Source organism: Dipodomys merriami, unplaced genomic scaffold (assembly GCF_024711535.1).
Source record: "Dipodomys merriami isolate MVZ:Mamm:240054 unplaced genomic scaffold, mDipMer1.0.p SCAF_793, whole genome shotgun sequence".
Lineage (NCBI taxonomy): Eukaryota > Metazoa > Chordata > Mammalia > Rodentia > Heteromyidae > Dipodomys > Dipodomys merriami.
The window spans coordinates 372,452-386,519 of NW_027206394.1; the positions used below are offsets into that span (position 1 = coordinate 372,452).

The 14,068-nt window shown below is 59.2% G+C and overlaps 1 protein-coding gene across 1 annotated transcript; it reads left to right on the top strand.

The window, feature by feature from the left end:
* The first annotated feature begins 5,228 nt into the window (after window positions 1-5,228).
* Window positions 5,229-12,303, top strand: LOC138818915 (hemicentin-1-like). Its single transcript, XM_070010027.1, has 3 exons — window positions 5,229-6,403; window positions 8,711-9,986; window positions 11,974-12,303. Exons 1-3 carry the CDS (start codon window positions 6,364-6,366, stop codon window positions 12,281-12,283), a joined length of 1,626 nt encoding a protein of 541 aa, XP_069866128.1. The 5' UTR covers window positions 5,229-6,363; the 3' UTR covers window positions 12,284-12,303.
* Window positions 12,304-14,068: the final 1,765 nt, after the last annotated feature.

Here is a 14,068-nt window from a genome sequence, read left to right on the forward strand (position 1 = left end):
AAGGAAGTGGGGAGGAAGCAGGACGAAGTAGGGGCGGAAGTAAGGCGGAAGTGGGGCGGAAGTGGTGAGGATATGGATCCGGAAGTGGAGTGAAAATAGGGAAGGAAGTGGGGAGGAAGTGGGGGCGGAAGTGACCCAGAAGTGGGGAATGATATATAGCCGGAAGAGGGGAAGAAAGTGGAAATAGGACCATGGGTAGGACCGGAAGTGGGGCAGAAATAAGGAAGGAAATGGATAGGAAGTGGGAAGTCGGGGCTGAAGTGAGGCAGAAGTGAGCCAGAAGTGGGGCAGAAGTGGTGAGGATATGGATCCAGAAGATACAGGAAGTAGGGCCGTAAATGTGGCCGGAAGTGCGGAGGAACTTGGAGGAAGTAGAGGCGGAAATCAGCCGGAAGTGGGGAGGAAGTGACCCGGAACTGGGGCGGAAGTGAGTCGGAAGTAGGGAGGAAGTGAGACTGGGGCAGAAGTGGGAATGGAAGAAGTGAGGAAATGTACTCGGAAGTGGGAGGAAGTAGAGGCAGAATTCGGCAGAAGCCGGATGTGGAGCAGAAGTGTGACAGGAAGTGGTAGGGAAATAGGGCAGAAGTGAGACCGGAAGGGGGTGAAAGAGATTGAAAGTGGGGCGGAAGTGACCCCGAAGTGGCCCTAAGGATCCCAGAAACGCCCCCTTTGACCCACGCAGGTGCTGAAGCTGAGCTACAACCAGCTTCGGGCACTGCACACGGGCTCCCTGCGGGGCCTGCGGCGCCTGTCCCGGCTGTACCTGGACCACAACCGGCTGGAGTCGGTGCACCCATGGGCACTGCTGGGGCTGGCATCGTTGCGGCTGCTGCGTCTGGATGGGAACCGGCTGGCGGCGCTGGCGCCCGAGGCGCTGGCCACGCTGCGTGTGCGCAGGGTCCCGGCCTGCACGCTGGGCGTGCTGCACCTGGCCGGGAACCGCCTGGCAGCGCTGCCTGCCGGCACCCTGGCCCGCGCACCCGCGCTGCGCGCGCTGCATCTGCAGGGTAACCCCTGGGCCTGCGGCTGCCGCGCGCGCTGGATGGAGGGCCTGCAGGGGCGGGGCCGAGGTGAGCCGAGGGGGCGTGGTCAAGCGCAGGCCAATGAGAGAGCGGGGCGGGGCTGAGGCGATGCAGAGAGGGAGCGTGACCAAGATACAGCCAGTGAAAAAGGACGGGGTCGTGGCTGGGCGTAAGTGAGTAGCCGAGCTCCCCGAGTCACGTGGGGCAGAGGCGTGGCCGAGGTGCCCAGGGGGGCGTGGCCGAGCTCCAGCCAGTAAAAAACGGCAGCAGTGTGGCTGGGCGTGGCTGGGCATTAGTGAGGAGCTGCAGGGGGCGTGGCCAAGGTCTAGCCACTAAGGCGGGGCGGGGACGTTGCTGAGGCTCCACAGGGAGGGTGTGGCCCAGCTTCAGCCACTCAGGCAGGGCGAGGGTGTGGCTAAGACTCCACGGGGGCGTGGCCGAGGTCCAGCCAGTCAGGTGAGATGAGGACGTGGCTGAGGTGACACGGGGGCATGGCTGAGCTCCAGCCAGTCAGGCAGGGCAGGGGTGTGGCTGAGGCTCGGCAGGGGGTGTGGCCAATCTCCAGCCAGTCAGGCATGGCGGGGGCGTGGCTGAGAACCCCCAGGAAAGGCGTGGCTGAGCTCCAGCCAGTCAGGCGCGGCGGGAGCGTGGCCGAGGCTCCCCAGGGGGGCGTGTCCCATGTCAGCCCCGCCCCTCTCCCGTCCCCCCCTGCAGGCGTGCTGCGCTGTGGGAAGGAACAGGCGTGCGCGGCCTGCGCCAGCCCCGCTGACCGCCGCGGCCTGGACCTGCGTCGCCTGCTGCCACGCATGCGCTGTCGGTCGCCGCGCATCCACACTGACCCGGCGGATGGCGAGGAGCCGCCAGAAGCAGAAGTGGAGGCAGAGGAAGAGGAAGTGGAGGACTGGGAGGATGTGGGCGAGGTGCGGCTGAGGCTGACAGACGCCCGTGGCCGCACCGCCCACCTTGCCTGCCGCCTGCGGCGCGCGCCCGTCGTGCGCGACCTCGACGTGCGGCCCGGCCTCGCCCCCGACACCCCAGCGCACGTGCGCCTGACACTCAGTGCCGCCCTCGTCTGCTATGCCGACTCTGACCACCTCGCACATGCCCGCCGCCTGCTGGGAGGCGATGATGATACTGATGACGTCGCGCTGATGCTGCGCTGGGACCTGGAGGCGCTGGGCCACGCCCACCCGGATGGGGACCTGGGAGATGGATTCCGGGAAGGCCACGCCCAAACCTCGGGCGGAGACCCTGATGGGGATGAGCTGTATCAGGACAGGTCCTCGGATGTAGGCCACGCCCACCGTCAGGGCGGAGACCCAGATGTGGACCATATGTATCAGGCCACAGACTCGGATGCAGGCCATGCCCACCATCGAACCAGGAACCCTGATAGAGGCCACGTCCACCAGGGAGCCAGAGACCCTGATGTAGGCCCTGCCCACGCTCAGGACAGAGACCCGGTTGTAGGCCACACCCATCTGCAGGACAAATACCCGGATGTAGGCTATATGTATCAAGCCCGAGACCCGGATGTAGGGCCCTCCCGCCAGCAGGACAGACACCCGGATGTAGGCCATGAGTATGATCAGGACATAGGCCCCGCCCACACTCAGGACAGAGACCCGGATGTCAATGACCCAGATGAGGGCCCTGCAGAGACCCAGATGTAGGCCCCGAGTATGACCAGGATGGAGGCCACGCCCACTCTGAGGCTAGAGACCCGGATGTCCGGGACATGGATGAGGGCCCTGCCCACCCTGAGGACAGAGACCCTGATGTCAATGACCCGGATGAGGGCCCCGCCCACTCTGAGGACAGAGACCCGGATGTAGGCCCCAGGTATGACCAGGATGGAGGCCACGCCCACCCTGAGGCCAGTTTCCCGGATGTCCATGACCCGGATGTGGGCAAGGCCTACCGCCTGGTTCGCGGCCCTGGTGCGTCGTCATCGTCGCCGCCGATGTCACTTCCGGGCGTGGTGGCCCGGCTGTGGGCGCGGCCTGCCTGGCTTCTGCAGCCCGAGCTGACGCTGCACTGGGCCGGGCTGCGCGGGCCACACATACATCTGACGTGGACGGCGTGCGTGCATGGCCCCGAGGACCCGGAGGACGCGCCCTGGGTGACCCTCGACCCCCGTGATGACCCCGATGACGTGCACGTGGTGACCCCGGGGCAGACTCTGCGGCTGCACTGTGCGGCGCAGGGCTCGGAAACGCCACACGTGGCCTGGACGCGGCCCGACGGCTCCGTCCTGCGGGGCGATGAGGACGGCGGCCATGACAGGGGGACAACGCTGGAGATCCGCGGGGTGCGCCATGCTGATGCTGGATGGTACCACTGCGAGGCCCGAGTGGGGCGCCGCGGGGAAACCGAGGCACGGCACGTGGCCTACGGCGGGGACGGAGCCACGGGGTCCGGGGCCTACGTGGAGGAGGAAGCCATGGAATCTGAGGCCTATGGTGTGAATGAAGCCATAGGATCCAAGGCCTACGCTGAGGAGAAAGCCACGAGATCTGAGGCCTACGCTGAGGAAAAAGCCACAAGATCCGAGGCCTACCCTGAGGAGAAAGCCACAGGATCCCAGGCCTATGCTGAGGAGAAAGCCATCAAATCTGAGGCCTATGACGTGAATGAAGCCATAGAATCTGAGGCCTACACTGAGGAGAAAGCCAAAGGATCCAGTGCCTATGGCTCAGATGAAGCCATGAGATCCGAGGCCTACACTGAAGAAAAAGCCACAAAATCTGAGACCTATGGTGAAGAAAAAGCCATAGAGTCCGAGGCTTACGCTGTGAATGAAGCCATAGAATCCGAGGCCTATGGTGCAAATGAAGCCATAGAATTCGAGGCCTTCACTGAGGAAAAAGCCATAGGATCTGAGGCCTACACAAAGGAGAAAGCCATAGGCCCCGCAGCCTACACCGTGTCTGAAGCCACAGGCCGTGCAGCCTTTGACACCTCTGAAGCCACAGGCCCCGCAGCCCCGTCTGCAGCCCCAGGCCCCGCGGCCTTTGATGCCTCTGAAGCCACAGCCCCCACGGCCTACGTCCCATCTGCAGCCCCGGGCCCTGTGGCCTACGGTGGCTTTGAGGCCGCCATGGCAGGCCGGGCGCAGCGCGTGTTCGTGGTGGCGTCGCAGGCACCAGCGGCCACGGCTCTGGCACTGCCTGTGGGCGCCGCGCTGCGGCTGGGCTGCCGAGCGGAGGCGGAGCCGGTGGCGCGCGTGGGCTGGCTGCTGCCGGGCGGGCGCTGGGCCTGGGCGGGGACGGAGCTGGGGACGGACGGCGTCGGGGTCGGGGCGGACGGGACACTGACGCTGCCCGCACTGGGTCCGCAGCACACTGGACGCTATGTGTGCGTGGCCGCCAACGCGCTGGGGATGGCGCGCTGGGATGCGGACGTCAGCGTGGGTGGGGCAGCGGGGGACAAGATGGCAGAAGCCAAGATGGCGGAATCAAAGATGGAAGAATCCAAGATGACGGAAAGCAAGATGGCCAAAAACAAGATGGCAGAATCAAAGATGAAAGGCAACAAGATGGCGGAAAACAAGATGGAGAGAATTAAGATGGCGGATTCCAATATGGTGGACACCAAGATGGTGGAATCAAACATGGAGAGAAACAAGATGGAGGAATCCAAGATGGAGGGAACCAAGATGGCCGAATCCAACATGGCCGACACCAACATGGCGGATTCCAAGATGGTGGACGCCAAGATGGCGAAATCCAAAATGGAGGGAAACAAGATCGTGGAAAGCAACATGGCGGAATCCAAGATGGAAGGAATCAAGATGGCAGAAAACAAGATGGAAGGAATAATGATGGCCGAAAACAAGGTGGTGGAATCAAAGATGGAGGGAACCAACATGGCGGAATCCCAGATGGAGGAATCCAAGATTGAGGGAATTAAGATGGCGGATTCCAAGATGGTGGAGGCCAAGATGGCGGATTCAAAAATGGCGGATTCCAAGATGGCGGGCGCCGCTGCGGAAGCGGCCGCGGGGGCGTCTCGCCGTGCTGACATCATTGTTGACACACCGAGCTCAGGCCCGGGCACCGGGGAAGCGCAGCTGTGGCGTCGGCGTCCTGCGGGCGGCCCCGGGCGTGGGCAGCAACGGCGTCCGCCGCCTCCGCCTCCCCCTCCCGCCCCGCGTGCCGCCCCTGCCGGCCGCGGGTTCGAGCCCGCCTTGCCGCGCCCGCGCCCGCCAGTGGCTGCCGAGCACATCCGGCCCGAGCACTGGGCGCGCATCCTGGCGCGCGTGCGCGGCCGCGGCACGGGTGACTTCTGGGCCCCGCCCACCCTGCTTCCGGTCTCCACGGAGACCTCCCTGCTTCCGGCGTCCACACTTCCGTTTTCCACACTTCCGGTTTTGACGCAAATATCCCCACTTCCGGTCTCCGTGTCTTCCGCCGACCCACTTCCGGTCTCCACTCAGACCTCACCACTTCCGGTCTCCACTCAGACCACCCCACTTCTGGTCTCCACACTGCTGGTTTCCACTCGAACATCACCACTTCCTGTCTTCACTACTTCCGCCTACCCACTTCTGCTCTCCCCGCGGACCTCTCCACTTCCTGTCTCCACTCGGACCCCCGCACTTCCTGCTTCCACACTTCCAGTTTCCACTCGAAAATTCCTACTTCCGGTCTCCACTCGGACCACCCCACTTCCGGCTTCCACATTTCCGGTTTTGTCTCGAACATCCCCACTTCTGGGCTCCACTCGCAGATCTACACTTCCGGTCTCCACGCGGAGATCCCCACTTCCGGTCTCCATTCGGACCACCCCACTTCCTGTTTCCCCACTTCCGGTTTCCACTCGGAAATCCCCACTTACGGCCTCAACTACTTCGGCCTACCCACTTCCGTTTTCGACGGAGAGATCCCCACTTCCGGCTTCCACACCTCCGGTTTCCCCACGGACCTCCCCACTTCCGGTCTCCAGTCGGACCACCCGACTTCCGGTTACCACTCGGAGATCCCCACTTCTGACTTCCACACTTTCAGTCTCCCCACGGACCTCTCTACTTCCGGTTTCAACACGGACATCCCCACTTCCGGCCTCCACCCCTGGAGCATCCGCTGCTCCGACCTCTGCACTTCCGTCCTCCTCACTTCCGGCCTCCTTACTTCCGCCCTCCAGGAGGCTTGGCGGCGGCCGCAGGCGGGGGCAACAGCACAAAGCCCACCGCGCCCGGCCGGGCCCCACGGCAAACCCCCGTGACCCCGTGGTCACGACCCTGCACGGCCGTGCCCCGGATGCCCTCCCTTCCCGTCCTGCTGCTTCCCCCGACGGTGACCCTGGGACCTTTGACCCACGATCCCCGGCCCCGCCCGCCATGACCCTGCCCCGTGGGGCCTGGAACGAGCTGGACACGGGTGAGCCTCAGTTTACCCATCTGTTTCCTGCAGGCTCTTGGCGTGGGGGCGGGGGACTGAGGGGAGCCAGATAGGAGGTGGAGGTTAGAGGTCACAGGGAGGATACAAGACGGTCAGAGGTCAGGGGGAGGTTAGGGTCATGGGGGTCAAAGGTCACAGGGAAATCAGGGGTCACAGTCGGGTCAGTGGTTGCAGAGAGGTCAGAGGTCATGGAGAGGTCACGGGGAGGTGAGAGGCCATGGGCAGGTGAGAAGTGGATGGGAGGTCAAAGGTCATGGGGAACTCAGGGGTCATGGAGAGGTCACGGGGAGGTCTCGGGAGGGTCACTGGGAGGTCAGAGGTCATGGGGAAGCCAGGAGTCACAGGAGGTAAGAGGTCACAGAGTAGTCAGAAGTCATGGAGAGGTCACAGGGAGGTCAGGGGTCACTGGGAGGGCAGAGGGCATGGGGAGGGGAGGGGCGAAGTCCTTTACTCTGTCTGTTGTCTGTGTTCCTGGCCGTGTGGGGCACAGGATGTCTGGGGAGACAAACACACACGCACGGACAGACAGGCAGACAGACATAGAGCAGACAGATAGAGGGACGGATGGATAGACAGACAGACAGACAGACAGATAGGTGGATAGACGGATGAATGGACGGATAGACAGAGCCATAGAGAGACAGACAGATGGACAGAAGGACGGATAGACAGGTAGACAGACAGTAGACAGACAGATGGACAGATAGATAGACAGACAGATAGACTGATAGATAAATAGATAAACAAATGGACGGATAGACAGAGCCATAGACAGATAGACAGAGAGATACAGGGACGGATGGATGGAGAGACAGACAGACATGGAAACGTACATGGTTGGATGGATGGATAGATAGGTAGACAGACAGACAGCTGGATGGATAGATAGACCAATGGACAGATAGACAGAGCCATAGACAAAGAGATAGATGGACAGATGGATGGGTAGACAGACAGACAGACTGATGGCTGAAGACAGACACCAGACAGACGGATGGATACAGAGACAGGTGGACAGATGGACGGACAGACAGATAGAAGGACAGATGGACAGATAGGTAGACAGACAGATAAACCAATGGACAGATAGACAGAGCCATAGAGAGACAGACAGAGAGATACATGGACTGATGGATGGATAAACAGATAGACTGATGGACGGATAGACAGAGCCATAGAGAGACATATACTAGAGACATGGACAGATAGATAGAAAGAGACAGACAGACCGACCGACCAATGGAAGGATGGACAGACAGAGCCATAGAGAGACAGACAGACAGAGATACATGGACAGATGGATGGATAGACAGACAGACAGATAGAAACATACATGGTTGGATGGATGGATAGGTACACAGACAGACAGACAGACAGATAGATAGATAGACAGACAGACCAATGGACGGATAGACAGAGCCATAGAGACAGATAGAAGAATGGACAGAGAGATGAACAGATGGACAGATGAACAGATGGATAGATGGACCAATGGACAGATAGACAGACAGAGGCATACACAGTCAGAGAGACAGATGGACAGATGGATGGATAGACAGACGGGTGGATGGATGGATGGATTGAAAGAGATAACATGGACAGGTGGGTGGGTAGACAGACGGACGGACTGATGGATGTATAGATAGATAGGTAGACAGACACCAGACAGACAGGCAGACAGATAGATAGAGAGACAGGTGGACGACAGATGGACAGATAGCTAGATGAATGGACCAGTGGACAAATACACAGAATCATAGATAGACAGACAGAGCAATGGACAGATAGACAAACAGAGCCATAGACAGAGAGAGAGAGAGAGAGAGAGAGAGAGAGAGAGAGAGAGAGAGAGAGAGAGAGATGGACGGAAGGAAGGATACACAGGTAGGTAGACAGACAGTAGATGGATGGACAGATGAATGGACAGACAGATACATCGGTGGATGGAGCGACACAGACACATGGACAGATAGACGGATGGACTGATGGATGGATAGACAGATGGACAGACAGAGAGACAGAGGGACAAACAGAGGGACAGAGAGACAGAGGGACAGAGAAACGGATGGACAGACAGATGGACAGACAGACGGACAAGTAGACAGATGAACAGACAGAGGGACAGACAGACAGACATAGACATACTGACAGATGGATAGACAGACGGACAGAGAGATGGACAGCCGGATGGACAGACAGACAGAGGGACAGAGCACTGTCTCCGACCAGCACAGGGGCCTTTATCCAACGCCCTGTCCCTCCCTCCGTCCGTCTGTCCATCCCCAGGCGTGGAGCTGACCCCAGCTGTGCCGGACACACATGGGATGGACACGAGTGGATCTGACGCTGGCACGATGGACACGCGTGGAAAGGACAGGCGTGGACCTCACAGGAGCAAACTGGACACGCGTAGGCCTGCCACTGACTTGATGATCACGTGTGAAAATGTCACACGTGACACGGACACGATCAGATGCCTTCCACACTCACTGGACACGCGTGAAATGCACATAACTGCATCTGACATGCGTGGAAATGTCACACGTGTAAATGTCACACGTGTAAATGTCACGCGTGAAAGGGACACAATCATGTCCGTTATTCATAGGCCTAACCCCAGTGGAAATGTCACGCGTGGACCTGACTCTCAGATGATGGTCACACGTGGAAATGTCACGCGTGAAAGGGACACGATCAGACCCCTTCTGTGTGGACCTGACACTCTTAGAATGCACATACATGGATCAGACATGCGTGCAAATGTCACGCTTGGATATGACAGGCGTGGAACGGACACGATCAGGTCCATTATTCATAGACCTGACACGCGTGAAAATGTCACGTGTGAAAATGTCACCCATGGAATGGACGCGATCAGGTCCCTTCTGCATGGCCCTGATACTCTTGGACCGCACATGCATGGATCTGTCACGCGTGTAAATGTCACGCATGAATCTGACACTCACACAATGGTCACATGTGGAAATATCACTCGTGAAAGCGACACGATCACATCCCTTCCACACTCACCTGATACACATGAAGTGCGCATGCGTGGCTCTGACACACGTGGAAATGTCATGCACGCCTCCCCCGCTCCCCCCGTGCTGCGCGAGGCACCCACGGAGTTCGTGTCGGCCCACGCAGGCCTCACCCTGCACCTGCCCTGCACAGCCCAGGCCTGGCCCCCTGCGGCCCTACACTGGCGTCTACCTGACGGGACCTACGCGAGACCAGTGCATGTGCACACGCACCCTCGACTCAGCGACATCTACGTCCTCCCCAATGGCACGCTGGTGCTGCGCCGCCTGCAGGCCCCACGCCATGCCGGTGAGTACGAGTGTGTAGCCGCCAACGCGCTAAGCAGCGCAAAACGCACCGTGCACGTCGAAGTCACGCCCACGCACCCGCGTCTCCCCCCCAGCGTCCGACCCCGAGGCCCGCTCGCCACGCCCGTGCCCCACGGCGCTGACCTCACACTGCACTGCCACGCGCGCGGGGACCCCGCCCCACGCGTGTTCTGGAGGCTGCCAGATGGGCGCCTGGTGGATGCTGGGAGCAGGTGAGTGTGGGAAGTGGGGGGCATCCATCCATCCACCCATGCATCTACCCATCCACACATCCATCCATCCACTCATCCATCCACCCATCCATCCACCCATCGATCCATCCATCCACTCACCCATCCATCCATCCACCCATCCATCCATTCATCCATCTACCCATCCATCCATCCACCCACCCATCCACCCTTCCATCCATCCATCCACCCACCCATCCATCCATCCATCCACCCATCCACACATCCATCCATCCACCCATCCATCCATCCCTCCATCCATCCACCCATCCACTCATCCATCCACCCACCCATCCATCCACCCATCCATCCATCCATCTACCCATCCATCCACCCATCCATCTACCCATCCATCCACCCATCCATCTACCCATCCATCCACCCATCCATCCATCCACCCATCCATCCACTCATCCATCCACCCATCCATCTATCCACCCATAGTTGGGATAAAGATGATACCCCTTGATAGATAGTTAATTGATAGAGGATGGATTAGACAGATGACATAGACACAGTAGGCCATAGATAACAAATCGATTATCGATTAAATATTGATAGAGATGAGGTGGGGATGGTAGATTCATTAGCAGTGAATAGGTAATTGATAGTGAAAGACCCTAGTCCCCTAGGATACTTTCGTCAACAGGAGGGCACCCCAGAAAACTCAGACTCCAGGCCGGGAGATGCAATAAGCAAGAGGAGTTTATTTGACGTTTGCGCAAACGGACTCTCTGTCCCGAGCAGACAGGGAGCCCCGAGCAGCGATTACAAGCCCTTTTTAAAGGCAAAAACCACAAGATTAACGCATAACACAAAGCATCCCATGATTGGTCCATTTAAAGGTCACCATATACACCAACAATCACTTTGCCACGCGAAAAATTTTGTAACACTCTTTGTAAAATGACTGGCCCATGGTTGGTTTAAGGGGGGGCTTACATGGTTACAGGCCTATGATTGGTTGACATTTGGCTTAGCTTGTGGTCTTGCCAGGTGGTCGTTATCTCAAGGTCCTGTCTGGGGAATTTCTAAATGGGAACTGAGGAACACGTACTGTCTGTTCTTTATCTACTACCACTGACCTTGTCCTGGGGCTGGCATCTGGTCCCTGAAACTTCTTAACTCATTTTTGGGAAGGGAAGGGTCAGTGCCAGCGTAAGCAAGTTTATAGAAGCAGAATCAGCAGTTAGCAAGTTAGTAATGGTAATGGTCAATTTTTAATCTTTCAATAGGTCCTGGCTTGCCAGATCGCAAGGTAGAACCCTAGTGATCGATCATTGATAGATGATCGATCAGGGATCGATACAAGATGAGTATTGGATGCATATGTCACATGTGCGAATAACTAACATTGGCTTCAAATTTGTCTTCCCTTATGGTCTTTCCTCCTATTACTTTCTTCCCTCCTTCCTTCCCTCCTTCCTTCCCTCCTTCCTTCCTTCCCTCCCTCCTTTCTTCCTTCCCTTCTTCCTTCCTTTCTTCCCTTCTTGGTTCCTTCCCTCCGATCCTTCCTTCCTTCCCTCCAATCCTTCCTTCCTTCCATCCTTCCTTCCCTACATTCCCTCCTTCCTTCCAACCTCCCTTCCCTACATTCCTCCTTCCTTCCCACCAATCCTTCTATCCTTCCTTCCCTCCAATCCTTCCTTCCTTCCCTCCAATCCTTCCATCCTTCCTTCCCTCCCTCCAATCCTTCCTTCCCTCCAATCCTTCCATCCTTCCTTCCCTCTAATCCTTCCTTCCATCCTTCCCTCCAATCCTTCCTTACTTCTCTCCAATCCTTCCATCTTTCCTTCCATCCAATCTTTCCTTCCTTCCCTCCGATCCTTCCATCCTTCCTACCCTCCAATCCTTCCCTCCAATCCTTCCTTCCCTACATTCTCTCCTTCCTTCCCTCCAATCCTTCCTTCACCCTTCCCACCTTCCTTCCTTCCTTCCTTCCCTCCCTCCCTCTCTCTCCCCTCCCCAGCTCTGACATCCGGGTCCGTGCCTTTCCCAACGGCACGCTCTCCGTGCGTCCGGTGACGTCACGCGACGCGGGGGAGTACGTGTGCATGGCGCGCAACGCCGTGGGCGACGCACATGCACGGCTGCGCGTGGAGTTGGCAGCTGGGCCAGGCACCTCCTATCTGCAACCCCGGCTTCCCGTGACCCCCGTGACCCAGGACGCCGACCCCAGGGAGGACTGCACTGCCCACCACCGCCTCCACGTCCCATCCGGTGTCCTGAGAGACCCGGATATTCAGGTCGCGAGGCCTGATGGGAGTGTGGGGATCTGAGACCTGGGGCCTGCGTTAGACCTCGGATGTGTGACCACGGGTGGGGGGGCGGGGCCTGGGGTGGGTTCTTCCTCTTCCTCTCAGTCACTTCCTTCTTCCTCTTCCTCTTCATTTCCTGTTTCCTCTTCCTTTCCTTCTTCCTCTTTCTCTCAATCACTTCCTTCTTCTTCCTCTTCCTCTCAACATCATTCAACTTCTTCTTCCTCTTCCTTTCCCTCTTCCTCTTCCTTTCCTTCTTCCTCTCCATCTCTTCCTTCCTCTTCCTCTCACCATCCTTCATCTTCTTCCTCTTCCTCTGCTTCCTCCTCTGCTTCTTTTCCTTCTTCCTCTTCCTTTCCTTCTTCCTCTTCCTCTCATCCCTTCCTGTTCTCTTCCTCTCAATCTCTTCCTTCTTCTTCTTCCTCTTCTCAGTCTCTTCCTTCTTCCTTTCCTTCCTCTTCCTCTTCTCAGTCTCTTCCTTCTTCCTCTTCTTCACATTCTTTTCCTGCTTCCTCTTCTTTTCCTTCTTCTTCCTCTTCTCCATCTCTACATGCTTCTTCTCATGTTTCCTCTTCTTCCTCTTCCTTTCCTTCTTCCTCTTCCTCTCAGTCTCTTCCTTCTTCATTTCCTGTTTCCTCTTCATTTCCTGTTTCCTCTTCCTCTTCACTTCCTGGTTCCTCTTCACTTCCTGGTTCCTCTTCACTTCCTGCTTCCTCTTTTCTTCCTGCTTCACTTCCTGCTTCCTCTTCATCTCCCACTTCCGCTTCCGCCCCGCTACCCCCCGAGCTCTCCGTCCCCTACGGCGCCCCTGTGACCCTCACGTGCCCCGTGACCCAGGGGTCGCGCGCAGTGACCTGGCTGACGCCGGCCTCGCAGTCTGTGGCCATCACTTCCGGCCCGGAGGACGCCCACATCCGGGTGCTGCCAGACGGGCGCCTGCGCCTGCGGGGGGCACGGCGGGCCGACGCAGGCACGTTCACGTGCGTGGCGGGGCGGGGCCGGCGCGCCACCGTGCGCCTACACGTGCAGCTGCGGGCGCCGCGCATCCGGGTCACGCCTGACGTCCATGACGACGTGAACGACGACATCCGGGTCTCCCCCATGGTGCGTCTGCGCGTGTGCTGCCAGGCGGATGGCGTCCCCGAGCCCCACCTGCTGTGGGAACTTCCAGGGGGGCTGGTACTTCCAGTCCCGTATGGCAGTCGCACTGGGGGAGGGATCAGCGTGGATGCGCAGGGGACGTTGGAAATCCCGGATGTGCGTGCGCTGCGCAGCGGTGGCAGCTACGCCGTGGTGTGTGTTGCGCGCAACCCGGCAGGCGAAGCCCGGATGTGGGTGCGGCTGCGACCATGGTGGGCGCGGGCTCTGCCCCCTGCGGCTTTGGCTCCGTCCTCTGAGGCGTTGACTCCGCCCCCTGGTGCGCCAGCTCCGCCCCGTCACACACCTGCCCCGCCATATTGGGCGCTGACTGCGCCCTCTGAGGCGTTGGCTCCGCCCACTGGTGCGCCAGCTCCGCCCCATCACGCGCCTGCCCTGCCATCTTGGGCACTGAGTCCGCCCTCTGACGCGCCGACTCCACCCTCTGAGGTGCTGACTCCGCCCCCTGGGGCGGCGTCAGGAGCGGCGCTGCGTGTGGCGCTGAGTGGCAGCTTCCGGCTGCGCTGCCCCACCTCCATGTTTCCGGTGTCCTGGCACCTGCCCGGCGGGCTGGTGCTTCGTGGGCCGCAGAGGCGAGGCCGCTTCACGCTGGGCGCTGACGGCAGCCTGGAGGTGCGCGCCGCCTCCGAGCGCGACCGCGGCGCCTAC